Raw genomic sequence first — 26620 nt, forward strand, 5'->3', positions numbered from 1 at the left:
TGTGTTAGTCTATATCTGCAAAAAGAACAGGAGTACTTGTGGCACCTTAGAGACTAACAAATTTATTAGAGCATAAGCTTTTGTAGGCTACTGCCCATTTCTTCAGAGTGGGCAATAGCCCATAAAAGCTTATGCTCTAATAAGCTTGTTAGTCTCTAAGATGCCACAAGTACTCCAGCCCCTATCTTCTCTCTCTTCACTGTGTTGTGTAACCCATGCCCCTTGTCAAGCAAGTGCTACTTAGGTAATGGTGAAGGACTCACTCAGCCCTTCTGTCATACAACAGTTCCACTGGCCTTGATTCACAGAATCAAGGTAACAAAACTTTATTCTTCCTGCCCCAATAACAGAGAAACTGGGGATCCCACACCAGCCAAAGTAACCACTTTCAGTTTCATGCCAGGCGAGTGGGTGTGGCTATGCAAATAAGATCAGCCCCTGGAGTTCTTTTCCACACTCGCCATAATTCACCACCAGATGTCAGGGTAGAGCTCATCCTGACTCTGGTTACAGATGAAAGAAGGAAAAACGGCCCCACAGTTGCAGCCCCCCCCCCCTGCCAACTTCCTCTCCCTGGTGTTACGAATGGCCACCTTGGCCATGGCTAGGAGGAGGTTGATGTGGTGGTCCCGCGACTTCGTGAGGCCTTGGATTGGGTGTGCATAAAGAAATAAGTGTGGGGAAAAGTCAGCCAGAACCTCAATAAGAGGTCTCCCTCACGCCAGGGTCTCCCTCACGCCACAGAAGGGGCACATGTCCAGGAGAGGGGTGAACCGTGCCAAGTACACGCCCGTGCTCACCGCCCCGTGAAGGAGCTGCCAACTGATATCCCCGGCGGGCCTCAGGACTAAGGTGGAATAGAAACTGGCCCACCAGGGTTCCCCACCCTCCACTGCTAGTAGAAGATCCCGCCACTTGGTGTCTGGGCGGGACACGAGGGTGGGGTAATGAAGCGTGTGCAGCACGAGTGCTTACAAATGGTCCCTTGGCGTGGTTTGAAACGAACTGGCTGCATAACATGCAGCCGGCTGAAGGTATGTGGGGGGGAGGCCAGGAAGGCTCATGGGGCAGGAGGCCGATGGAAAGATCCAGAGGGCCTGGAGTGAGGAGCGGGCGAGGCGCACCCTCTCGCAGGACCCACTCGAGGAAAAAACGAGCCGCGGGAGACAGGGCTGCCTCCACCTCCTGGAGTACGCGCCGGGGGGTCGTAAGGGTGGAGATCCCCATGTGACGACCAAGCGCCTGGGGATCCACCCAGCCCCCCAGGTCATAGTCCAGGAGGTCTCCGATCTTTGTGACTCCCACCAGGACCAAACTCCGGCGCACCAAGGAGGACTCTGCCACCTGCACACGAAGATGGAGATTGTGTAGCAGGGGCTCCGCGAGGAGGTCCGCGCCCTCGGTGGCCACAAAGGACCTGGTCGGTATTGGCGAACCGGGAAGTGGGCGGGCTCACCCGCCCACTACTAAAGGCCCCTCCCCCAGCCTAGCGGGAGGGACCACTGGACCCAGCACCAAATGATTACTTGGGACAACTAATAAAAAAAACAGGGAGCGAGGTGACGGTCAAAGGTTCAAAATCAGGGAACCGGATGGGGACACCGAGCAGAGAACCCCGGACAGCGCCCACTGCTCCTCGAAGGTGGCAAGGGAGCCAGCGGACGCTGTCCAGCGGAACTCCGCCCGGAGACGTGAGACCAAGGAGGTACGGAAGTAGGCCCCACAGTCGCAGAGCACCCCCTCGTCCAACATCCTCTCCCTGGTATTATAGATGGTAAGTTTGGCCAGGGCCAGGAAGAGGTTGACGAGGAGGTCTCGTGACTTAGTGGGGCCACGGACAGGGTGTGCATAAATGAACAAGTGTGGGGAAAAGTGCAGCCAGAACCTCAACAGGAGGTTCTGGAGGAGCCGGAACAGGGGCTGCAACCTGGCGCACTCGAGGTAAGCGTGCGCCAGGGTCTCCCTCACGCCGCAGAATGGGCAGGCCTCGGGAATAGGGGTGAACCGCGCCAGGTACATGCCCATGCTCACGGCTCCGTGAAGGAGCCGCCAACCAATGTCCCCGGCGGGCCTTGGAACTAAGGTGGAATAAAGGCTGGCCCACTGGGGCTCCTCACCCTCCACAGGTAGCAGATAGTCCCGCCATTTGGTGTCGGGGCGGGACACGAGGGTGAGGAGATGCAACGTGTGGAGCACGAGCGTGTACAGATGGTCCCTGGGCGCGGTTCGAAACCGGACCGGCTGCAGAGCGTGCAGCCGGCTCGGATTATGGGAGCAGGGGAGCCGGGGGGGGCTCACGGAACAGGGGCCCGATAAAAAGCTCCGGAGGGCCCGGGGTGAGGGGTGGGCGGGGAGCGCCCTCCTGCAGGGCCCACCACAGGAAGCTGAGAGCAGGAGGCGACAATGCAGCGCCCACCTCCTGGAGTACAGGCAGAGCGGTCGCGAGGGTGAAGAGCCCCATGCGCCGGCCAAGCGCACGGGGATCCACCCAGTCCCCCCTGGTGTAGTCCAGGAGGTCTCCGACCCTGGTGGTTTCCGCCAGGACCAACCTCCGGCTCACCGAGGGTGACTCCGCCACCTGCACACGGAGATTGGGATCGTGCAGCAGGGGCTCCGCGAGGAGATCCGCGCCCTCGGTGGCCACAGTGGACCTGGTCGCCGAGAAAAGCTTCCAGGTCCGGAGAAGGTCCTGGTAGAAGACCGGCAGCTCCGAGAGGGCTCGCGGAAGACCTCTCGGATGGAGAAAAAAGAGCTGCCGGTCGTATCGGAGCCCTCGCAGGTGGCTTAGGAAGGTGTGCGCCAACGTGATCCACGCTGAGCCACCTGCACTATAAAGGAGTCTCTGCAGAGCCTGGAGGTGGAAGACATGGACCTGCGGGCACATGCATGTCAGGCCCTGTCCGCCCTCCTCCAGGGGGAGATGGAGAACCCCTGCAGAGACCCAGTGCAGTCCCGGCCAAAAAAAAAAAAAAAAAAAAAAAAACAGAACCAACCTCTGGAGATGGCCAGGAACCCCGGGGGCGGGCATAGGGTGTTGAGTTGGTGCCAGAGCCTGGACAGGACCAGTTGGTTGAGCACCAGTGCTCTCCCCTGGAGGGAGAGGCACTGGAGCAGTCCTGTCCAGCTCCGCAAGCACCCAGTCACCCTGCCCTCTAAACAGTGCCAGTTCTCCGGCGGAGACGGATGCGTGGCAGAAAAATAAATGCCAAGATAGAGCAGCGGACCCACGCTCCACCAGATGGCTTGATGCCACCCGGCCCCGACCACCAGGCCAGAGCTCTTGACCCAGTTGACCCAGGCGGAGGAGGCCGCCGAATAAACAGCTTAACAAGCCTCTACCCGCACCAGGTCATCCGGATCCTGGACCACGAGGAGCACGTCATCGGCGTACGCTGCCAGGACCAGCCACAGCTCCGGCTCATGGAGCACCAACCCCGTCAACCTCATGCGAAGGAGATGAAGGAAGGGCTCAAGGGCCAGAATGTACAGCTGACCCGACAGCGGGCAGCCTTGATGCGCCCCTCGCCCGAAGCTGACAGGTGTGGTCAGGGTCCAGTTGAGCTTGACCAGACACTCCGTGGAGGGGTACAGCACCTGGAGAAACCCCACAAACCGGGGTCCAAAGCCGAATGCCCGCAGAGTCCCCAGGAGATACCAGTGGTCCATCCAGTTGAATGCCTTCTCCTGATCCAGGGACAGGAGGGCGAACGACAGACCACCCCTACACCCAAGCTCCAAGAGATCCCGGACCAGATAAAGATTGTCAAAGATGGTACGGCCCGGGACGGTGTAGGTCTGGTCTGGATGGACCACGTCTGCCAGCATGGACCGTAGCCGCAGCGAGATGGCCTTTGCCACGACCTTATAGTCCGTGCTGAGGAGCGAGACGGGACGCCAATTCCGAAGATCACGGAGGTCCCCCTTCTTCAGCAATAAGGCGAGCACTGCTCGCCTGCACGAAAGAGGGAGGACCCCGCTCTCTAAGGACTCGGCCCAGACGGTGGCAAGGTCCAGGCCAAGGATGTCCCAGAACACGCAGTAGAACTCCACGGTCAACCCGTCCATGCCCGGAGATTTATTGGTGGGCATGAGACGGAGAGCTTCCGAGAACTCGGCCAGAGTGAGAGGCAACTCCAGCTGGTCCCAGTCGCCCGTGCTGACCGTCGGGAGTCCGTCCTAAAGCACTCCGCAGGCATCGGCGTCGGTTGGATCTGGGGAGAAAAGGCCAGCGTAGAAGGCCCTGGCCCTCTCGCACATCTCCACCGGACCCGTGAGGGGGGCGCCGTCCTCTGCCAAAAGGACGAGGATGTGCTTTTTCACCCCCCTCTTCTTCTCCAGGACGTAGAAGAAGTGGAAGCCGTGATCCCTCTCCCGCAGGCACCCCGGGCCTGAAGATCATCGAGGGCCCGGAGCTCCTCCCACTTCTCCCGGTATGCTCCACAGAGGGGTGGATCTCCGGGTCTGGCGGCCAGACGCCTCTCCAGCTCCAATACCTCCCGCTCCAGCTGCTCTATCACCACATCTCTCCGCCAGCTGGTGCCCCGGGTGTGGCTACGACAGAAGAGCCGGGCGCGCACCTTCCCCACAACCCACCACCGCCGCGCTGAGGGAAAGGCATGCCTCTGTTCCCGCCAGGCCAGCCAAAACTCCCGGAAGGATGCCACATATCCCACATCCTCCAGCAGGCTGTTGTTGAAATGCCAATAGGCCAGCCCCGGCCTCTCTGAAGAAAGGGAGGCCGTCACGGCCACCAAATGGTGGTCCGAGAACAGGGCCGGCCAAATGCTGGAGGAGTGGGCCTGCGAAAGATGACAACGAGAGAAATAGATGCGATCCAACCAGGAGTGGCTCGACCGTTGTTCCTCCACCCGGACAAAAGTGAACGTAGTGTCATCGTCCAGGTGGTGGTCACACCAGACGTCCACCAGGGAGATATCCCATCTCCTAGAACTGGAAGGGACCTTGAAAGGTCATCGAGTCCAGCCCCCTGCCTTCACTAGCAGGACCAAGTACTGATTTTGCCCCAGATCCCCAAGTGGCCCCCTCAAGGATTGAACTCACAACCCTGGGTTTAGCAGGCCAATGCTCAAACCACTGAGCTATCCCTCCCCCCGGAGTATCATCTCCCTGAGGACATCTGCAGCGGCCGGGCTCGGCTCGATCCCCGTGCGGTCCGGCTCCTCGAGGGTGCAGTTGAAGTCTCCGCCCAGGACCAGGCACTCGCGAGGATCCAAAGTACCGAGGAAGGCGGACACCTGCTGAAAGAAGCACGCTCTCACCGGGCCGGACGCTGGGGCATAGACATTGACAAGATGCAACGTTAGCCCCTCCATCCGAACCCGGAGGTGCAGCAGGCGACCCGGCACGACCTCGGGAATCCCCAGTACCTTGGGCTGTAGGTGTAGGGAGAACAGGGTCGCCACCCTGTCCTGACTGGCCGAAAGGTGGCTAAAGTAGACCCTGTCCCCCCACTCCAGCCGCCAGCTCGCTTCGGCGGCTGGATCCGCATGGGTCTCCTGCAGGAAAATAAGCGAGTACCCCCCCTCCCGAAGGAAGGAGAGCACCTGGCACCTGCGGAGACTCGACCTACAGCCGCGGATGTTCAAAGTGGCAAAGATGGACGGCGACATAAGGAGGGCTGGGGATGATCCTCACGGTCTGGGGTGCTAGTGGCTCCCATCGGACCCCGCAGCAAACCGTGACCAACCCTGAAAGCCAGCAGGGCATCACGGAAGCCGCGGGCCCGCTGGTAAGCCGCAGCATCCCGCTTCCCGGTCCCTTTGCCCTTCCCCATAATGGCCCTCACGTTCTGGAGAACAAGATGGAAATCGCCCCAGTGCTGAAGAGCAAGATGCACTCTATTCGTGGAGCCACGAGTGTCCTCCAAGAAAGAGCGCATCTCGCTCCTCTGCGTGGCAGGGACCGGGGTCACGGACCCCGGGACGTCCCCTGATTGGACCCCCCTGCCAGCCCCGTGGCCCAGCGAGACGGACACGCAGGGATCAGAGCCACGCCGTGGTGTCCGACCCTCCGGCACTACGCCACCCGACACAACACTCGGCCCTTGGGACAGTGGCGGAGGGAGAACTGTAGCCCCTGATGGGCCAGAAGAGGGAAAAACAAAAACCGCCTCCCGGGGGCCTCCATAAAAAGAAAATGAGGCAACCCCAGGGGTGGCAGCAACAGGAGAGAGGAGGTAAAAGAGGTTAAGGACAGGAACAAGGGCTGGAACAGGGTCAGAGAAAGGGACAGGACACAGATCTAGGACGGGAGCAGGGTCGGGGCAGGGAGCGGGGACAAAATCTAGGGCCTGAGTGGCATAGCTTCCGGGGCACGGAGCCTCATGACCCGACACGGTAGTTAAAGGGGCAGCAAGGGAGTGGGGCGCCTCCACAGCGCTAGGCTCAGATGTCCCACTAAACGAGGCACCCACGATTACAGCCCTGGGCGGAGGCGAGAGCTGCGGCCCTATCTCATGGGGTAGGGCACCCATGGGCTCAGAGCCTGGCCGCTCGGTGTGGGCCGTCGCCACAATGGGCACGGCGGCATCAGCCAGATTACCAATCACGGCCGGGCAGGTGGTCAGGGCTTTGCAGGGACCAAAACGGGGACAACCACCTGAGGCGGAGGAAAGGCGGGGGGCACCAGAGAGCAATCACCCTTACCAAGCCCTTCGAACAGGGGTCATCCACTCCCTCAGTGGTTGGGGTCAAGCCCAGGGCCTCGATCTCAGCAAAAATAGAGGCAAAGTCCCCACCCGCCTCTACAGGTTCCCCTTCAACAGCAGCCGGGGCAGTAGCCATTACGGCGCCTACAGGGGGCACAGATGGCAACGGAGCAGCGGGGGCACCGTTCATAACCCCCTCAGGGAGGGACTCCATAGGAGAGGTGGTACTACCCGCCCCCTCAGCTGCAGCGACCTCGGCCGACTCCAAACGATAAACGTCAGCAGGGGAGTCAACGGAAGGCCCAGCACCAGCAACCCCCTTCATAGTTTTACGGGGGCTCCCTTCCCCATCGCCAATGGGGGGTGGGGGGGTGCTGGGCCCAAGCTCCCCGCTTGCGGCATCTCCCCCGCACAAGCTCCCAGCTCCCCGAAGAGGGGGGCTGGCCAGCTGGGTCAGGGCCTGGGAGCGAGGGCAATGACGGGAGGGTAGGGGAAGACAAGGGCAGGACAACAGGGAAAGGGACAGACTCCCCCTGAGGCAAGCCCCGCTCGAGTCCTGCTACCGGCCCTGCCACCCTCACCTCTGCGGGCCCCGGTCTACTACCCACCTCAGCAGCGGGGCCCGCACGCTCATCTGAGCACGCTGGTGGGGCCTCCCCTGAGACCCGAGCGGAGTTGACAACGGTCACAGATGGAGGAGGGGTGACCCCAGGGACCGGGCGATCAGGGCCGCCGGCAATAATAGAGCTGACGCCCTTCCGCGTATCAGGGGTCCCAGATGCCCCTCCAAGCCGGGCCAGGGGGCAGTCCCTGCGGACGTGCACTGTCGCCTGGCAGAGAAAGCACCAGGCCACCCCCGAACAATAATAAACCCGGTACTGGGCCCCTCAATGGGGCACGAGAAAGGACCCCTCCAGAGCCTCCCCGCCACATGCCGCTGGAGGAACTTGAACCTGCACCTACCGGTGGCATGACAGAACGTGGCAGAGGGCGGAGACCTTACAGCCCAATGAAAGGGGGCTGAGGACGGACAGGGGCCTCCCCAGGGTGGAGAGGAATGGCAGAAGGGTGGCATTGGGGAGGAAGAGAGGAACAGAGGAGAAAACCACCCGTACCCCCAGGTCCTCCAAAGGCTCGAGGGGGACATGAATGCCCCCCACCGCCAAGCCCCTCTCCACCGCCTCCTGGGCAGCGGCCTCTGACGCCAGGAAGAACACCACCTTCCCAAACATCTTTGAGGCCGCCACCACAGCCGTGGGCCCCACCACCCATGCCAACACCCGCATGTAGGTTTCTACATGGGGTGGGGCCGGCACCAGGAGGCAACGCACCCCGTGCTCCCTGGTGAGGGTGGGAAAGGGGCCCCGGCCACCGGGAATGGCATTCCGGGAGGCGGCTGGAGCAGATGGCGAGGTGGCGAGTGGAGGGGTCGCAGCAACCTAGGCATACGCCCTGGGGGCTGAGGGAGCGGCACCCCCAGAGCTGGTGGAGGGAACAACGGGCAAGGGAGAAAGGGGAGCTGTGGCTGTTAACAGGGCCGCAGCGGGAGGAGGAACCACTGTCACCAGGGGTTTCACCTTCCGGGCAGGGCCCTTGCCCTTTTTCATCCCCCGGCCCTTCCCACCAGCCAAGGGAACGGTCTCAGAAGTGGAGGCAGCTGAGGTCACGGCAGCAGCAACGGCGGAGTCTCGGGAGCCCCTATCCGTTCCTGACGGCACCTCAATGGCAGCGACGGCAGGCAGCCCGGCAGCGGCAGTCGAGGCGGCCATTGCAAGGGAGGGTATGGGGAGGGGGACTGGAAGGGAACTGCAGGGGCGTCCAGGCAAGTCCCACCCCCTGAATCACCCACCACAGAAAGGGAGGGAAGGGGACGGCCACTAGGGCAGGGAAATGGAAAGGGGGGGAGGGAGAGGGGGGGAGAACGGCTACCACACCCCACCCGCTAGGCTGAAAGCAGGGTGGAGGGGCGCCAACAGAAAGGGACAAAAGAAGACAAGGAACACAATTCCAGCACAAGATGAAAAAGAAACCGGCTCCCCCGGCTGCACTAAGGAAAGGAAGGGAAAAACTAAAACATCATGGGAAAGTGTGCATCAGTGAAGGAAACAATGAAAAAAGCGGGGGGGGGGGGGAAGGGGGGAATCTCAAACGCTAACAGCAGAACGTGGGCACGCAGGCAATAAGGGCTGACCTGGAGGGAGGGCAAGAAGCAAGGGGGCGGAATGCAGGGGAGGGCTAAATCAGATATGCCTCAGGCATGGAAAAAAGAACAGGGTGGGTTCAAAAACAACCAAACCAAAAGAGGGAGAAATGGGGCTGGCAACCACGCCTGCACCATGGGACAAACAAAGCAATCAAGGACCAGAAAACAAAGCAGGGCAAACCAGAACAAACAGGGCAGTAGAAGGGGGACGGACGGGGCAGGCAGCAAAGGGAAAGGGGGCAAAGAGCTGCAAAAACAGGACAGTGGATGAGGCAGAGGAAAAGGGGGCCCACCGGCCAAATGCAGCAGGGGAGGGAGGACAAAACCAAGGGAGGGGAAAGGAAACGAGCACCCATGGGCGTCTGAAATACAAATGCCCCTTTGCTGCCGCTATGTTCTCTGGATGGTTAGACGGGCAGAGCAAACTGCTGGGCCAGGGAGCAGAGAACAGAGCCAGAAGCCAGGTGGAAAGGTGAAGGGGGCAGTGGTGGTGGCAGTAGGGGAGCGGGTGGACTAGGGGGAGGGCTCCAGGCCACTCCCCCAGCTCCCCACAGCAAAGGCACCTACCACCACAGAAGCAAGGATGTAACAAACCCCCTCCCCCAAACAAGGCCTCCTCTACTCCCTCCTCAGCTCCAGCAGCAGTAACAGCTCCCCAGCAGCAAGGGCAGCAGCAACCCGGCCAGGGGAGGCCCCAGAAATGATGGCAAAAGTGGGGCCTCGCACTCCCCTCTGAGGGTCATACCAGCAGGGTCCTCCCACAGCAGCAGTAGCCGCTGGGGAGGGCAACCGGCCAGCAGGACAATCCCAAAAGAGTGGAAGGCATTTGCCAGTGTTACAGGATTCAACAAATGAAACTACTGCACATTCAGATGCTGGCAGTGAGCTTGAAGAAACAGAAGTCAAAGGAAAGAGAAAAAGGGGCCGTCCTGACAGGCCTCCAGTATGTGGTGTTTAGTTTTGTTTTGTTGTGAATCAGTTTAAACTTGACTGCAGATTGTTCTCCCATCCTGTCCTCTTAGTGATCACATCAATAGGTTTGCAATGAACCATTTGTCAAACTATATGAAGATTTATAGTGCATAGTACATATGTCAGACTGATACAAAAAAATTGCTGAAATAGAAGTATATGATCTAATTTAAAAGATAAGCTGGGAATAGCCATTAATACTTTTTCCTTTACATACATACACATTAAAATTTTACATTTCGTTATTTGTCATATTACAATATTCTTCCTAGGCATGAGAGTAGTTTTATTAACCATAACTCTTTTCTACTATTAAAATTTTTAATGGATACTTCACTTAAGTGTTGTGAAACGATACTTGAGCCATCTTTAAGTGGCTTTTAATTTCTTCATGTGAACTGGAAAGTGTGCTCTCACTTTTAATATAATGTTTAGATGTTCCCTAGGGAGATCTAGTAATGCAGGTTAAAATATTAAGATTAATGAACATATTTTGTGTCCTGAGGGTAAGGAGCTTTGTTCTTTAGTATAATATAGTTATCACTAGATTTGGTATCTGCTGTATAGGTATTTACTAACAGAAGATTCTTCTTCAGGGCCTTTGTACATTACCACACCATGAATAGGAATGTACCTAGGCAATTCAAAAACTCACAGTAACTACTAAGTAACCCTTTCCATATTTATAAGATATTTATTCATAAGAGAAGTAACTTCCTCAGCAGGCATATATAATTGTGGAGGCTGTTTTATCAAGCCGTTCACTGTAGGTAGATTGCCAGTCATCACAAATATTAATATTAATGTTTGATTATATAATCAGAATTACACAGTGTGTAATAAGATTTTTTTGTACGAATTTTGCATAATTTTTTGTGAGCTTTTAATAATTTTGTCTATTTGCCAATTTGTTCCTTCCTCATGACTGTTCTGGTGTCAGCTCAGTTAGACTACATTAATGGAATATATGTTATAAAAGATCATATAAGTATATAGAACATATCTGCTGTTTTAGAATATCTGGTTCTAAAAGATTATTATAAAGAGTTGAAAATCCACCCAAATACATGTACAGTAGGAAAATGACATAGTTTTCCTGTAAAATTTTAATCCTTAATTATCTATCGCTATGTTAGCTTTGTAGTTAACAGCTCTATCCACTGAAGGACTTCCAGCTTACCAGATCCACTTTGCAAATGTTCCAGAATCTGTTGGAAGCATAGGACTGGAATGGAACTCCTGGGTCATAGAGTTCAGTCCGTCGCTATCGGAGGCAACCCTGTCATAAATTCCTGTTCATAAGTTTATCAAGATCCATATTAAAACCAGTTAGGTTATATGCTACCTCTACGCCTATTGAAGGATGTTCCAGAACCTCACTTCTCTCACGATTACAGGGAACTTCTCATACTGGTCTGGTCATGAATGCTGAGTACCTGTCTTGCATCCAGAAACCACTTCATGCAGACCTTTTCAATTATTTTTTGTCTTATGCTTTCCAGCTGATCTTGCTGTCATATTTGTATTGTTTCCTTGTGAGTCTTCAGCTGAATGTCCCTGTGCTAGAAAACCGCAATTTTCTCTCAGTGCTGTTTCTGAGAGCCTCTTTTGTAGGTTTTTTTTATTTCTTCTCTCCTTCCCATAATTCCTAAAAAAAAAATATGGAACTCTTTAGAAGGGATTCTAAGAGCAGCCTGGGGGAAAATCCTTGATCCAGTGGCATTTTCTTCTTGTGCTTCAGCACAACAGAGGCTCAGCTGCACTTCAAAAGACTGCTCTCTATAGCAGCTTTCCTACTTACTGAAGTCTGGAAGTATGGCCTCTTCGTAGAGGCCCAGGAGAGCTTTTTTTTTTTTAAACACACACAGGCCGCCTCCTACCCCAGTGGGATGTGGAAAATTTCTCAGATGGCTAATGACATATGGAGAAAATGCTTTAAATGTACTGGTGAGACAATACCCTGTTTCCAGTGGTGATCCTTAGGACCAGCACCTGCAATCCAAGGGAGTTCCTACTCTTTATCTCTCCAAAACTACTGTTTTTCCCCCTGATGGCCACCTAAGGGCAAGTTCATTGATCCTCAATGGCCTGTCTCTTAAATTTGAGATGGAAATACTTGAATGGCTTGTTCTTTTCAGAGGTTGATCAAGAAATCTCCTGTCCAAGGGCACCATCCAAATCAGATAGGGAAGGTTCCCTTCTTTGTCGCTTCCTAAAACCACTGCCTGCAGATCTTCCTTGTATTTATCAGAGCTCATCCTCTTCAGTGGCCTCCTCCTACCCAAACCAAAAGACCCAAGCTGTTGCTGCCTCTCCTCCTTCTCATCTGAGGAGTATACCACAAAGAAGGTCAACATCAAAAAGCAGAAAGCCCGATTCATTTTTCTCTGTTTATCACAACAACAAAGTCAATTGTTATATAAATCGATGGTCCAGCCTACTGTAATACTATCTGTTCTACTGATCGCCTCTCAAAAAGGATATTTAAGTATTAGAGAAGGTTCAGGGGAAAAAAAAGATGTTATTTATTAGGGGCATGGAAAAACTGTTACATGAAGAGAGATTGAAGAGATAGGAGTTGTTTACCTTAGAAAAATGCAAGTAAGAGGGGACATGAAAAAAGAATGAAGGGAGATTGTGAGTATCTCTTTTTTCCTGTCTCGTGACGCAAGATCAAGGGGACAGTCAATGAAATTGAAAGGAGGAAAATTCAGAACTAAGAAAAGGAAATACTTTTTCACACAGCACCTAGTTAGACTGTGGAACTCCTTGCTACAGGATTCCATTTAGGCAAAGTATCTTGCAAGGTTCAAAGAAGGATCGATCATTTACATAAATAACAAAAATATCCAGAGTTATGGTTAATGCTTAAAGAAAGTTTTGCAAGGGATATGAAACTATATACTTTGGGGTTAAACCACTCTCCTTTTGCGGTTAAGGTGAGGCCTTCGTGGGTGACAGATTATTGCACATCTGCCTAATGCAAGGTTTCATAGATTCCAAGACCAGAAGGGACCATTATGATGATCTAGTCTGATCTCTTGTATAAAACAGGCCATAGAACTTCCCCAAAATAATTCATAGATTATCTTTTAGAAAAACATCCAGTCTTGATTTAAAAATTGTCACTGATGGAGAATCCACCACATCCCTGGGTGTGTTGTTCCAATGGTTAATTATTCTCCTTGTTAAAACTTTATGCCTTATTTTTAGTTTGAATGTCCAGCAATTGCATTGTTACACCTTTTCCTGCTAGAATGAAGAGCTCATTATTAAATATTTGTTCCCCATGTAGATATTTGTAATCAAGTCACTCTTTAATCTTCTCTTTGTTAAGCTAAATAGCTTGAGCTCCTTAAGTCTATCGCTAGAAGGCATTATTTTGTAATCCTTTAATCATTCTTGTGGCTCTTCTCTGAACCTTCTTCAGATTATCAACATCTTTCCAGCTCTGGTGCCCACAATTCAGGAAACAGTATTCCAGTGGTGGTTGCACCAGTGCCAAATAGAGAGGTAAAATAACCTTCCTACTTGAGATTCATCTGTTTAAGCACCTTCCTCTGAAAAAGCTGGTGCTGGCCACTGACCAAGACAGAATACTGGACTAGATGGACCACAGACCTGATCCAGTATAGCAATTCCTATGTTCCTGAATTTTGGCTGAAGGGGGATATTTTTTTTCTTTTCCAAATAATCTAATCAGATATAGTAATCTCCTTTGGAGGGAGATGACCTGGATGGCTGAGCTGTTACATACCAATCTGGAGATTGAATAATAATCTTTCATTCATTCAGTCCAAGAAAGACCTCCCTCAAAATGCAGTTGAAAGAAATGAAAAAGTAGATTTTCTGATCCTTAAAAGAGTTGAAAAAAAAAAAAACCTGGACTCTGTATGGTTCTATCCAGCTAAGAAGCCCTCAATGTAACATTTTAAAAAATGCATCAGTTACAACAGGATCTGTGAGCTCCCCATTAAGGGCATGGCTACACTTGCAGTTGTAGAGCGCTGGGACTTAAACCAGCCTTCGGAGACCGCAGCAGGGAAAACGCTGTCGAGTGCTTACACACTCAGCTGGAAGCGCACTGGCATGGCCACATTAGAAGCTCTTGCAACGCCACAAAGAGCAGTGCATTTTGATAGCTATCGCAGCATGCAAGTGGCTGCAACATGCTTTTCAAATGTGGGGAGTGGGGTGGAGTGCGACAGGGAGTGTGTTGTGTGTATGTGGGGGAAGAGAGTGGTTTTTGGGGGGGCTGAGAGCATGTCAGTGAACTTGTAAGTTCAGACAGCAGCAGACCTCCCTCCCCCCACCTCTCTCTCTCTCACTCAAAGCAAGCCGCATTCCTCAGTAATGGTTCTTTTGTCCTGGAGCAGATAAGCAGCCAGCTGTCAGAAATGGAGCTTTGAAAGCCAACAGGGGTCAGACTAGAGACTCTTGCCTACATGCTCGGGGTCTTACTGATCGCCATATTTGGGGTCGGGAAGGAATTTTCCTCCAGGGTAAATTGGCTGAACCTCTGGAGGTTTTTCGCCTTCCTCCGCAGCATGGGGCAGGGATCACTAGCAGGAGGGTCTCTGCCGATTGAAGTCACTAAAACACAGGATTGGGGACTTCAACGGCAGAGTCCAGGGAAGGGTTTTGTGGCCTGCAGCATGCACGGGGTCAGACCAGATGATCATAATGGTCCCTTCTGACCTTAAAGTCTATGAGATCAGCCTCAGAATGAGCAGGTCCCTGTTCCCTGGATAGCCAAACAAAGGTGACTCCAGGCCAATCAAGACACCTGATGCCAATTTAACCATTTAAGGTCATTAGGCTAATGCTAGCACCTGACCTCAATTAACTGGCAAAGGGTCAGTTAAGGCTGTTAGGCTAAGGGAGACAGCTGGAACCAATTCAAGTCCCACTCATACTGCTTAAAAGCTCTCCTTTCCACTTCTTTTCCAGAGAAGCCAAGGTGGAAGGAGCCAGAGAAGTGGAGCATTGCATTGCTGAATCCTGAGGTAAGGGTGAAGCTTGGAAAAGGGAACTATGGGGAAGTAGCCCAGGGAATAAGCAGCGTCAGTGGGGAAGAGAAAGCTGCCAACAGCTGCTACCATTAGGGTCCCTGGGCTGGAACCTGGAGTAGAGGGCAGGCCCAGGTTCCCCCCTTAGAATCATAGAATATCAGGGTTGGAAGGGACCTCAGGAGGTCATCTAGTCCAACCCCCTGCTCAAAGCAGGACCAATCCCCAGACAGATTTTTTTACCTCTGTTCCTTAAGTGGGCCCCCTCAAGGATTGAACTCACAACCCTGGGTTTAGCAAGCCAATGCTCAAACCACTGAGCTATACCTCCCCCCCCATATCCCCCCTTCCTGCCATGCTCTACAGAGATCCCTTTGAGAGGGGAAGTAGACCTTGGCCCAGGCAGGAGGCCAAATGGCACCTACTGAGCTCTAAGGAGCAACAGAGATTGTGAGTATTCCACCTTCCCACCTCCCATGTTGGCCTGTGATGAAAGTAGCTCAATAAGTGGTGACCTTTGCTGCTAAACTGGGAAAGGGAGGTCAGGTTGAGGGCCTTAGCGAGCTTCTGAGGCTTCTGAATCCACCTGGAAGTGTGGGACCCACCAATACAGGCTCGGAGCTTTGTCACAGCAGCTGGAAACATTAAATGGACTCTTACAGCACAATCCTTCATATAACTCTGAGGGAAGAGCGCCCCCTAGGATCGTGCTGGGTGATTGTAGTCAGCACTCACTGCAAGGGAAGAGCGCCCCCTACAGACCCCCCACTCCCTATGGCTTCAATGAATATGGAGGCCCCCAATGTTCGTGAAGGGAGGAGAATTATTCAGTTATTATCTGTATTACTGTAGCTGCTGCCCCCCCCGAATCAGGCCCCATTGTGCCAGGCACTGTACAGACACAGAACAGAAAACGGTCCCCCTGCCGTGAAGAGCGAGCTGAGGCTGGCGTGCATCTCACTGTTCCCTTTCTGTGCGTTATCCAGGATCTTGTAGGTCTCGGCCCTGATGTCATCTCTGTCATGTTTCGCTTTGGCCAGATCCCTGGACACTGGAAACAAAACTCTCCGTGGTGTATGGGAACTGGGTCGCATCCCTTTAAATCAGGGGTGGGCAAACTACTGCCCGTTTAAAGCTGGCCCGTTTTAAGCTGGCCCACGAGCTCCTGCTGGGGAGCGGGGTTGGAGTCTGCACCACACAGCTCGGCCCCAGTCCGGCTGGGTCGTGGGCTGCACCACACAGCTCCCGGAAGCTGCAGCATGGCCCCACTCCGGCTTCTACATGCTCCAATGGCCCCTCCAGTACTCCAATGGGAGCTTCAGTGGTGGTGCCTGAGGATGGGGCAGCATGCAGAGCCGTCTGGCCGCACCTCTGTGTAGGAGCCGGAGAAGGGGCATGCCACTGTTTCCGGGAGTCACTTGAAGTAAGCGCCGCTTGGTGCCTGCACCCCTCAGCCTCTCCCCACGGCCTCAGCCCTGATCCACCTCCCGTTCTCCAAACCCCTCGATCCCAGCCTGGAGCACACTCCTGCAACCCAAACCTCTCATCCCCAGCCCTACCCCAGAGCCTGCACCCCTTCCTGCACACTTGCCCCAGTCCTGATCCTCTGAAACCTTCTATCCCAGCCCAGAGCATCCTCCTATACCCCAAACTCTTCATCACCAGCCCCACCCGAGAGCCTGCAGCCCCAACCAGAGCCCTCACCCCCTCCCACACCCCAACCCCAATTTTGTGAGCACTCATGGCCCGCCATACAATTTCTATTCCCTGATGTGGCCCTTGGGCCAAAAATGTTTGCCCACCCCTGCTTTAGTTTGGGAGTCTTGAGTGACACTCACCATGTTCTGTGTGTCCGAAGCTGCCAGAAGCTAGCCAGAGCCGCGGGTGTGTGCAGCTCAGCCTGGCGTGTCTGTGTACAGACCGTACACACCAGGATTTGGGGCCTGGCTGTGACACTGAAATGGGGCCCCTTTCTCAGCAGCAGGAGGCACCGAGTTTGTTACAGTCGGTCCAATACAGTCATTAGGGACTGGAGCCTGGTTGAACACTCCAGCAGAACCCAACCTTTCACCAGGGTCAAATTTATTCAGCTCAACCCAGCCCAGCCTCACAGGAACAAAGGACACTGGCCTAGGCAACCTCAAAGAATCTGTTGGACCCTTGAGTGAGTCACCCCCCCTTCCTTTCGTTAGTTTGGGACTGTGATGAGGTAATGTTCATCTGACTCTGGGGGGGCGGGAGGGGAAGGCAAAGCCAAGAGGGAAGAAAGCACATGATACAAGGGAGAGACTTTGTCATGCTCTTCCTCTCTCTTCCACCTCCATCTACAGACATCACCACCAAGCGACTGAAGCGCTGATCAAAGGGGAGAGCCTGGCTAAATGGCAACCAGCCAGCCTATGTTGAGAAGCATCTAAGTTTGTAAGGGCACTGGAAGTGTTAAGATCAGCTTAGAATGTGTTTTGCTTTTGTTTCATTTGACCAAATCCGGCTTGTTGTGCTTTGACTTATAATCACTTAAAATCTATCTTCGTAGCTAATAAATCTGTTTGTTTATTCTACCTGAAGCAGTGTGTTTGGTTTGAAGCATGTCAGAGACTCCCCTGGGGATAACAAGCCGGGTACATATCAATTTTTGTTAAATTGATGAACTTGTATAAGCTGGCAGCCTCCAGCGAGCATAACTGGACACTGCAAGAGGGAGGTTCCTAGGGTTGTGTCTGGGATTGGAGATATTGGCTACTGTCATTTGGTTGATCAATCCAAGCAGCTTACATGCTGGAGGCTGTGCGTGAACAGCCCAGGAGTGGGGATTCTTACAGCAGAGCAGGGTAAGGCTGGCTCCCAGATTCAAGGACTGGAGTGACCTACCAGATCACCGGTCCAGATAACAGCAGAGGGGAACGTCACAGGGGGCCCGACCCAGGCACCGGAAAATGCAGCGGGGAAGGTGTTTTCACTGGGAGCAGCAAATGGAGAGAGGGGCCGGGATACCTCGGGCAGAGCAAGGATGTGTGTGAGATTCAGCCCTGGGCAACGGGTCAGCACAAGAGCACAACGGGCTAATGCGCAGGCCGTGAGCCGTGCCCAGGCCTCATGGCGGGGGGATGAATTTCAGCCTGTGTTCAGAGCCGGGGGATGAGGGGGCTGTTTACACAGTGGTGGCCCTTTCACAGATCCACCTGTAGTTTCTCTTACAGGGTCCGTCGTTCCACAGGCTGGTGTCCAACAGGTGGGCGCAGTTCTCGTAACTGTTTTCGTGCGAGAGCTGGTTATTGGGCTCCCCTTCATTCCAGTACCTGAACAAGAAGAGAGAGATGAGCCCTTAGCCCGCCGACTCCCCGTCCCAGAGGAGATACACTCCCCGTAAGCTGGGCCCCACCCTCAGTGTAACCTAGAGCAGCCTCAGGGTTCTTAACTTATGCTCAGGCCCTGGTGAGCTTCTGGGAAGCTTAGAACAGCCAGAGCCCAGAAGGGCTGCAGCCCCACCCCTGCACCAGGGGCTGTTGTGCCAGCTCTTCTCCAGCCCCTTTATGCTGCTTATATCCTGGCAAGGGTGGGGGAGGAGATTAAATCTCCTTCAAAATCCCTTGATTCTGCCAGAGCAGTTTAAAGGCCCCTTAAGCAATGGAGTATTAGGCCCATTGTGATGTTGCACTCCATATGATTTAATGAAAATATGCTAATGAGTGAATATAATATAACTGGAATATGCTTCATGCAAAAGGTCTCTTGTAAGGTATCATTACAAAGCTTATAACCTACTGAGTGTGGTCATCCTATTTGTATAAATGTATCATTCTTGTACCTGAAACTAGAAATATGACATGTAACTCTGAGGTCCTATTGTAATTATGCAAAGTGTGGGCCATTAATGGTGGTTTGGAACCTTGATGGCTCCCATCAATTAGGACAATTGGTTGTAAATGGCTCTGTTTACTTGCAACCCTTCCTGTGAGTCAGGCCAGGCAGAATGAAGGCTTGGGGTCTCACAGGACATGTGACCCTGTCACCTGGTACTGGAATCCATCTTAAACCTGGGACTTTCTCATTTAGAAGGAGGGCTGGGGTCCCAGAGAGACAAAAAAATCCTGCCATGTGCCAAAGCTAAATAAGGGAGTGGAACAGAATAAAGGAGTTTCCAGTCACGAGAAATCTCCTAGTTACCACCTGAGCTGGAGCTAACAAGAACTGTACCAGGGGAAAGGATTGGGCCTAGACTAGGAAGGAGTCCAGTCTGTGAAAGAAGCTTATTGGAACATCTCTGAGGGTGAGATTTTATCTCCATTCAGTTTCTTAATGTCTTAGTCTTAGACTTGCGTGTTTTGTTTTATTTTGCTTGGTGACTTACTGTGTTCTGTCTGTTATTACTTGGAACCACTTAAATCCTATTTTTTATGCTTAAGAAAATCACTTTTGCTTATTAATCATACCTGAGGAAGCAAACAGCTGTGCATATCTCTCTATCAGAGTTATAAAAGCGGACAATTTATGAATTTACCCTGTATAAGCTTTATACAGAGTAAAACAGATTCATCTGGGGTTTGGATCCCATTGGGAGCTGGGTGTCTGGGTGCTGGAGACAGGGTCTCTTCTTAAGATGTTTTCAATTAAGTCTGCATCTTTGTGGCATGTGGTTCAGACCCTGGGCCTGTGTTGGAGCAGACTGGCATGTCTGGCTGAACAATGCAGGGTTCTGGAGGCCCAACCTTACAGAGAAAATGAGTTCAGCACATCAGGTGACAGTCCCAAGGAGGTTTCTGTGACTAAACCCGTCACTCCCATTCCATTATTTTAATCCAGAGCTAGGGAGGATTAAAGCAAGTAGAGGGACCAATATGGCTGCCCATGATGCTGAATACTCTCTGCATGGGGCGTGTCGGGGTTAACCATTTGCACCCCAGTCTCAAGGGTTTGTGACATTCCCCCTAGAGGAGGCAGATCTCTTATTCTGAAGTATCCACATGAATGTGGGGCCAGAGTCAGCATTACCTGCTCACAGGGCAGGTGTCATGATTGGACCACTAGAGGATAAGAACCTACTACCAGCTAATGGAGTAAGTGGGGGAGGGCTGCGCTGTTGAAGGCCCTGGTGCAGGGGTAGAGGCTGCTACCCACACACACCATGGCAGCACAAGCTTCCCCTCACCACAATGTCTCAGCCCAGACCAGCCTTGGAGAGACCCCTTTGTAGGCTGAGAGGGACACTCTGTCCCTGGGACCCATTCCGTCCTCGGTTCATTGGCTGTGATAGCCAACGAGCACCCAGTGTGATCTGTGGATGCTTTTCCCACTGGGAACTGGGCTGAGACCCGGCAAGCTCGTTTCATACAGCGGTCACCCACCAGCAATGCCATTTGGTCACTAGATACTTGGGCCAGATTGCAAACAGTGACCTCCGGGGACCGATAAATCCTCGAGTCGTTCAGTCCTCAGCGCATTAAATCAAACCCAAGTGGATCCATCCCTGGCCTCAGCCTTGCAGCTCCTGAGGTAGAAAGCGCCTGCAGGGGGAGCTGGGGAAGGCCAGGGGCAGGAAGGGGAGAGCAGAGGATTGCCCCATGCTTACGTAAATCCCACAGGAGTATTGTCCACCCAGCGCCAGACGCCTTCAGTCCCTTGGTCGGTGAAGCCGATCCAGTGACGAATGGAACCGGCTTTAATAGCCACGTAATTCTAGAGAGGATGACACAGAGAATGGGGTGGTTAGAACTGAAGCCAGATCCTGAGGCGTCTCCCGTGGCAGGAACTAACCCCAAGGGATGGCCTGGGCACTCGGCCCATCAGCGAGTGCGCTCGGTGCTGCAGATGTCAGAGGAGGAGGCAAGGAGCCCGATTCTCCTCTCCTTCCAGTGGAGGGTGGGGGGGATGGAGAGACAGTAGGAGGATCAGGGGTTGGCGATGGTCTCAGCCTGGGGTGGGGAAAGGAGGCCCCAAGCCTTGGGGATGTTGGAAGGGGGGGGGGGTATTGGGTCCTGCAGTGGGGGCTGTGGCATAGATCACCCACACACCCCACCAAACAGATCCCAACCCTGCAGTCAAACTTGGGCACATCTCAGCTGGGGAAGGTAATGCACAGGGAGTCCAGGAGGGCCTGGTGTATTAATTTAGCTGGAATATACGGGCCTAAGATGTTACCAGAACCCAGTCGTTGGCCGACATTAAACAGCGCTAACCCGGCCTGCTCAGTTCCCTTAAAAACCCTTTTAACCTTTGATCAAAGACAAAGGGAAGACGGAAAAACAAGGGAAAGCCTTTGAACTGTAAAGCACTAAGCCAGGCTTTCAGTCCACCAGCCTCCCTTGGTCCCGTCCCCTTTGAGATACAGATTTTTTTTTTTTTTTTTTTTTTTTTATAGAAGGAATCCGCTCCCCTTGTGTGACGGACTCTTAGCAGGGCCAAATTAATCATTTGTGAGCCCTGGCACCTGTACTGTGGCCCCCGTCCCCCGCCCCACCCACGCTTTGCCACAAGGCCCCACCCCTGCTCAACCTCTTCCCCTCCAAGGCCCCGCCCACCGCTCGCACAGTTGGGAGGGAGCGGAGAGGAGTGAGTGGCAGGCAGGGCCACAGTGAGAGGCCGGGTAGGGGTGGGGCATTGGCGCAAAATGTGGGTGGAACACAGGGGGCAGGTGTGATGAAGTAGGGGGTGGGTTCTTGGTTTTTCCTTTTTTTTTTTTCCAATGATTTGCAGGCAGAGGGGGTGGGACTCAGTTTCCCTGGGTTTTACTGGTTTAATGAGGTGATGGGAGATGGAGTTTGTTGTTACAGAGGACCGGAGAATGGACACCCCAGCAACTGGTGACCTGGGGTTGTGGTCACCGGGAGACCCAGCTCAGGAGTCCAGCTGGTTCTGGCCAGTGGGAAGACAATGGGCTGTGAAGAGAGGACCCCGGTGACCTGACCAGCCGGTTCCAGCCAGAGGACAGGAGAGGAGAGGAGAGGAGGCCCAGGCGACCCTGTTTACCTGGAGAGAAGACAATGGACAGAGGTGGGGCTTGGGGGAGGTGATATCGGATGCCCAGCTGGGAAGCAGGGGGGCTCTGGGCTGGAGAGGGGGAGCAGGCAGAGCCCACCTGGATGCAGGGGAGACTTGAATGTGCTGAGCTGAGGGAGGCCAGGCCCAAGGCCCTGAGAGTTTCCTGTGCTGTGTTCAGATGCTCAATAAAGCCTCCTGTTTTAGGAGCCTGAGAGTGGCTCCGGTCTAGAGAACAGGGTTGCATTATTCCCTCTAGGAGTGGAGGCCCTGGGGGTCCAGGGCAAATAGACTCCCTGAGGGCACCCACGTGCTAAGGCTCAGAGAAATGCGATTCCAGAAGGTGGAGGGGCTTAACCCCCAAGAGAAAGTGGACCCCTGAGAAGGGCTGTCACACTGAAGGGGGATCCCCCCAGGGACTGCACAGGGCCAAGAGAGGGCATGACCTGTGACTCCGTGACAGCAGGGCCACAGTCCGGGTGCCATGGCCCCTTCTAAGTGTGGGCCCGGTGCCATTGTAAACCTGGCACTGTCTCTTAGATGGTGTCAGAGCTGGTAACAACCATCCTGCTGCTGAGACAGGCTGGAGCGGCTGCTGTTGTTACAGTCCGACCTGTTTCATCCCAGGTGGTGGTTGGGATTAGCTTGAGCCGGTAGAGGTGACATCATCTGGGTCCCTCTCTCTGGCCCCGTCTGGTCAGGATGTCTCAGGCTCAGGATGACCAAGGTCTGGGGTCCCAGAAGATGTGGGGGAGGGAGGAGCCATGATGGTGAAGCTCGTTCCAGAGTCTATTTTTCTCCCCAATGTCTCTTTCAGGGCCCCAAAAGGGAGTGATGGGTGGAACAGCCCATCCCCTTGTTCCTTTGGCCACCAAGTAGGTTTAATCTCCAAGACTGGATTCACTCCTTTCTGGTTCCACACGTTTCTTGGTTGCCAGGCGTGATCTGAACCCAGTCCTTGAGTTACAGCAGGAGGTTCTTTCATTTGGACTAACTCCCGTTTGGGACCTTTTCCCATCAACCCTGGTTACTCTCGGTCATTGTGCCATCTCAGGAACGCTCACACTTTTACAGCTCTGCGTTCACAGTGAGGGTAAATTGTCAGGCCAGTTATTACGATAGGATCCAGCAGGAGATAAGGGTGAGGGTTACGAATGCGCCGTCCGAGTTCCTCTTTCATAAGGGCTGTTCCACTTTGAAAGTGACTGTAAAAAACCTGCCCCTAGACGGGCTTCCTCATCCCTGTGGGTATCAGAGCCAGGGCTGCTGGCTGCAGGGACTAACCTAAGTTGTTCCTGCTTTTCCCTCCCATATGCCCAGCAGAGCCAGCCAGGACCTGGTCTGGTTCAGGCCTCAGCAGAATTGTCACCAAGTTCCTGTTGCAGGAACTTTGGGCTAGATCCCCAGCTGACGTCAACCGGGATCGCGCCGATGACGGCTGCAGTGCACCAGCCACGGTGCTGGCCCATTCCTGGTGCTGGAAAGCACTAACCAAAGGAAATACATTCACTACCATAGATACTGACTCTGTGGGTGCCCTGGGGCTCTCAGGTCCCACCAGCCACCCACCCATCAGTTGTTTGGCCACCCCGCCACCGATCAGCTGTTCCACAGCCGGTAGGAGGTGCTTGGGGGAGGGGGCGGAGCAGGGGTGGGATGAGGCAGGACAAGGGTGGGGTCTTGGGGGAAGGGGCGGGGGCGAGAATAGGCGGGGGAAGGGGTGGAGTGGAGGCGGGGCCGAGGGGGGTGGAGCACCCACCTGGAAAAATTAAAGTCATCACCTGTGGCACTACAGTCGAGTCCTGGCTCTTCTCTCCCAGCAGTAACCTATGGGCTCTGCAGTCTGGCAAGATAGTTTCGTGTTCCTAGCACCTCAGGGAGTCTGACAACCCTGCCGGGTAACCACCTCTCTTATCTGCCAAGCAGCTCTGCTTTCTGAGCCCTCCTCAAACCTCCCCACTGTTTGCTCCACGTGGTCCCTTCTCTGTGCAGCTTCCCCAAGCCCCTCCTGCCCCATCCAGGCAAAATTCACCCCTGTGTGGGAGCCAGGGCTAGGCCTTATCACTGCTGGAGTCCTGCTCCAGCCCTGCACTGGGAACTCCCACCCTTCCTTTCTTCCCGTCAGGTCCAAACAGCGCCGAAGCCTCATGCCGGCCCTCTGCCCAGGGGTCATTACACCCCAGGGATGGGTTGGGCCGAGGCCTCATACCTGTTCCTCTGGGTCGTTGATCACCACCAGATCAGCATTCTGGGCTAAGCAGGAGTGTCTCGCTGCCTCCCAGGACTGGTTAGTCCGGGAGAAAAGGTAGCACCTCCCTTGGTTCTGGTCCCAGCCCGACTGGCACCGGGGAGCGCCTGCAGGAGACAACACAGCTGTGAGCCCCTCCCCCGTTACTCGCCGACGAGGGGCCAATCCCCTCTCCCACATGCCGACGAGGGGCTGATCCCTCTGCCCCACGTGCCATGAGGGGCCGATGGCCCTACCCCACGTGGTGAAGCGGGGCCGATTCCCTCCCACACATGCGCCGATGAGGAGCCGATCTACCTCATCTCACGTGCCGACAGGGGGCCGATCCCTGCCCCACCAGGTGCCGACGAGGGGCTCATCCCTCCTAGGGTTACCATATGTCCAGGTTTCCCGGACATGTCCAGCTTTTGGGTCTTTAAATAGCCGTCCGGGGGGAATTTGTAAAAAGCTAAAAATGTCCAGGATTTCCCCCCGGACGGCTATTTAAAGACCCAAAAGCGCTGACAGGGCAGCCGCGCTGGGGGAACCGCGGCAAGCCGGCGCCGCTGGTGCCACTCACCTTTCCTCCCTGGGGCATCGCGCAGCTTAGAGCTCCCAGTGTGGTGGTGTCAGCCCACGGGGCCCGCCGCCCGGCCGCCCGGAGCCTGCAGAGCGCAGCCCTGCCCCTGCCCCGGCACACAGAGAGGCAGCGAGGAGGTCTCGCTCCCCTGCGTCCTGCAGCGGGGCAGGGCTTGTAGACTCGGGCAGAGAGACACCCCCCCCACCCGCCGCCCCTGCCCCCCTCCCTTTGACCCGACCCAACCATAGGAAGGAGCCAGAGGGACTGGGAGGGACCTGCCTGCTGGATGCTTCCTGGGAGCCGCTCCAGGTAAGCACTGCTGGGCTCACCTGGCTCCCCTCAGCCCCACTGCCCTCAACCCCCACCCTGACCCTGTTCCCTCAGCCTCCCCCGCAGTTCCCCCTGTACCTCCCACCCCGCACCCACTGCCCTCTGTCCCTGCCCCCGTTCCAACAGCCTCCCCCACAGTCCCCCTGCTCCCCCCAACCCACTGCCCTCAGCCTTGCCCTACCCCAAATCTCTTCTTCAGCCTCCCCCATCATCCCACCCCCATCGCTCCCCCTGCTGTCCCACCCCCTCAACTTCCCACCATTCCAGTACTGCTCCCCTCTGTCTCATCCTCTCCAGACCCTGTCCCTCTCTCCAACCCCGCAACCCTCCCCAGAACAGCCCCATTGTCTCCCCTGCCCCGCCCCACCCCACCCCACTCTACACAGCTCTCTCTACCCTGTTCCATTCATGCTCCCCTCAGCCCCTACCCTACTCCCCCCCATCCCAGTCCTGTCCCCCTCAGTTCCTCCATCCTGCTTCCCCCATCCATCCCCACACACCCACCGATTCCCTCGACCTCCCTCCCCCAAATCCCACTGCCTGGACTCACCCCCGTCCCACTCAGCATGAAAAAGAAGCAATGGGCTTAAATTGTAGCAAGGGAGATTTAGGTTAGACATTAGGAAAAACTTCCTAACTATAAAGGTAGTTAAGCACTGGACAAATTACCTAGAGAGGTTATGGAATAGCAGTCACTGGAGTTTTTTAAGAGGTTAGACAAACACCTGTCAAGGATGGTCTAGTTGTTATTATTCAGTCCTGCCTCAGTGCAGGGGTTTGACTAGATGACTTGTTGATGTCCCTTCCAGTCCTACATTTTTGTGATTCACACTGAATTGCCTTGTGCCACTGTCTAGTAGTAGTGGCACACAGTTCTCTGACATGCAGGTTTATAAAATTGTAGTTAATATACAGTTTAGAGTTTAGCAATTTTAAAGCTCTGCATGTTCAGACCAACTGAGCTGAAAATTGTGAGCTTGTATTCAAAACGATTAAGATGTGGGCTGAAATAAAATCAGCGTGAATTGCTCAACAATATCAATGGAATCAGCATTGCGCTGCTATCTATTGTAAAACATTACAGTGAAATCTTGCAAGTATTCCATAGCACACCGCCTTGCCCAAGTGGTAACTAAGCAGAACATCTTCCCGTTTCAACATTCTTAACTTGTATCCCTCCTAGAATTGGTTTTTTTTAAACACTGAATGCTGCTAAGTTGTGAGTTTTAACAGGTTTTTTTTCTTTTAAACCACAGCACTGAATGTTATTCTAAAATTGTTTTCCAAATAGTCTTAAACTCCCAGTTGATCCCCCGCTGATGTTCATTGTGAAAAGTACCGCAGGTCTAATAATCTAAACATCCCATCTAAGAAACTGAGCAGAGCCCCCGTGGGAGCCTCAGGGACATCACACGACTCTCCCAGTGGGTGGGTTGACAGCTTCTCAGTCTGGTCTGTCATCTCTGTAGTTGGGTGGGGCTCCCCCGGCCCATTGGGGCTCTCACCTTCTCCGTGCAGGGATGAGCAGGATTTGGGGAGGGGGGGAATCTCAAACCCTAATAATAATAATGCCTCCCCCCTTCTCATCAGTAAAGCACACAAAGCACTTTGCGAAGGGGGTCAGGCTCATAAGCCACATTTTATAGATGGGGAAACT

At 54.1% G+C, this 26620-nt stretch overlaps 1 protein-coding gene across 1 annotated transcript in view; it reads right to left on the reverse strand.

The window, feature by feature from the left end:
* LOC101936458 (hepatic lectin) overlaps positions 1–26620 on the reverse strand; it is a 91257-nt gene that overhangs the window by 63479 nt on the left and 1158 nt on the right. The window contains exons 3-5 of the mRNA XM_065576190.1: positions 24036–24181; positions 20421–20527; positions 18050–18150 (exon numbers count right to left, since the gene is read on the reverse strand). Coding sequence (XP_065432262.1) covers positions 18050–18150; positions 20421–20527; positions 24036–24181 — 354 coding nt within the window. The remainder of the gene's footprint in view (positions 1–18049; positions 18151–20420; positions 20528–24035; positions 24182–26620) is intronic.

This window comes from Chrysemys picta, chromosome 22 (genome assembly GCF_011386835.1).
Source record: "Chrysemys picta bellii isolate R12L10 chromosome 22, ASM1138683v2, whole genome shotgun sequence".
NCBI classification, from domain to species: domain Eukaryota; kingdom Metazoa; phylum Chordata; order Testudines; family Emydidae; genus Chrysemys; species Chrysemys picta.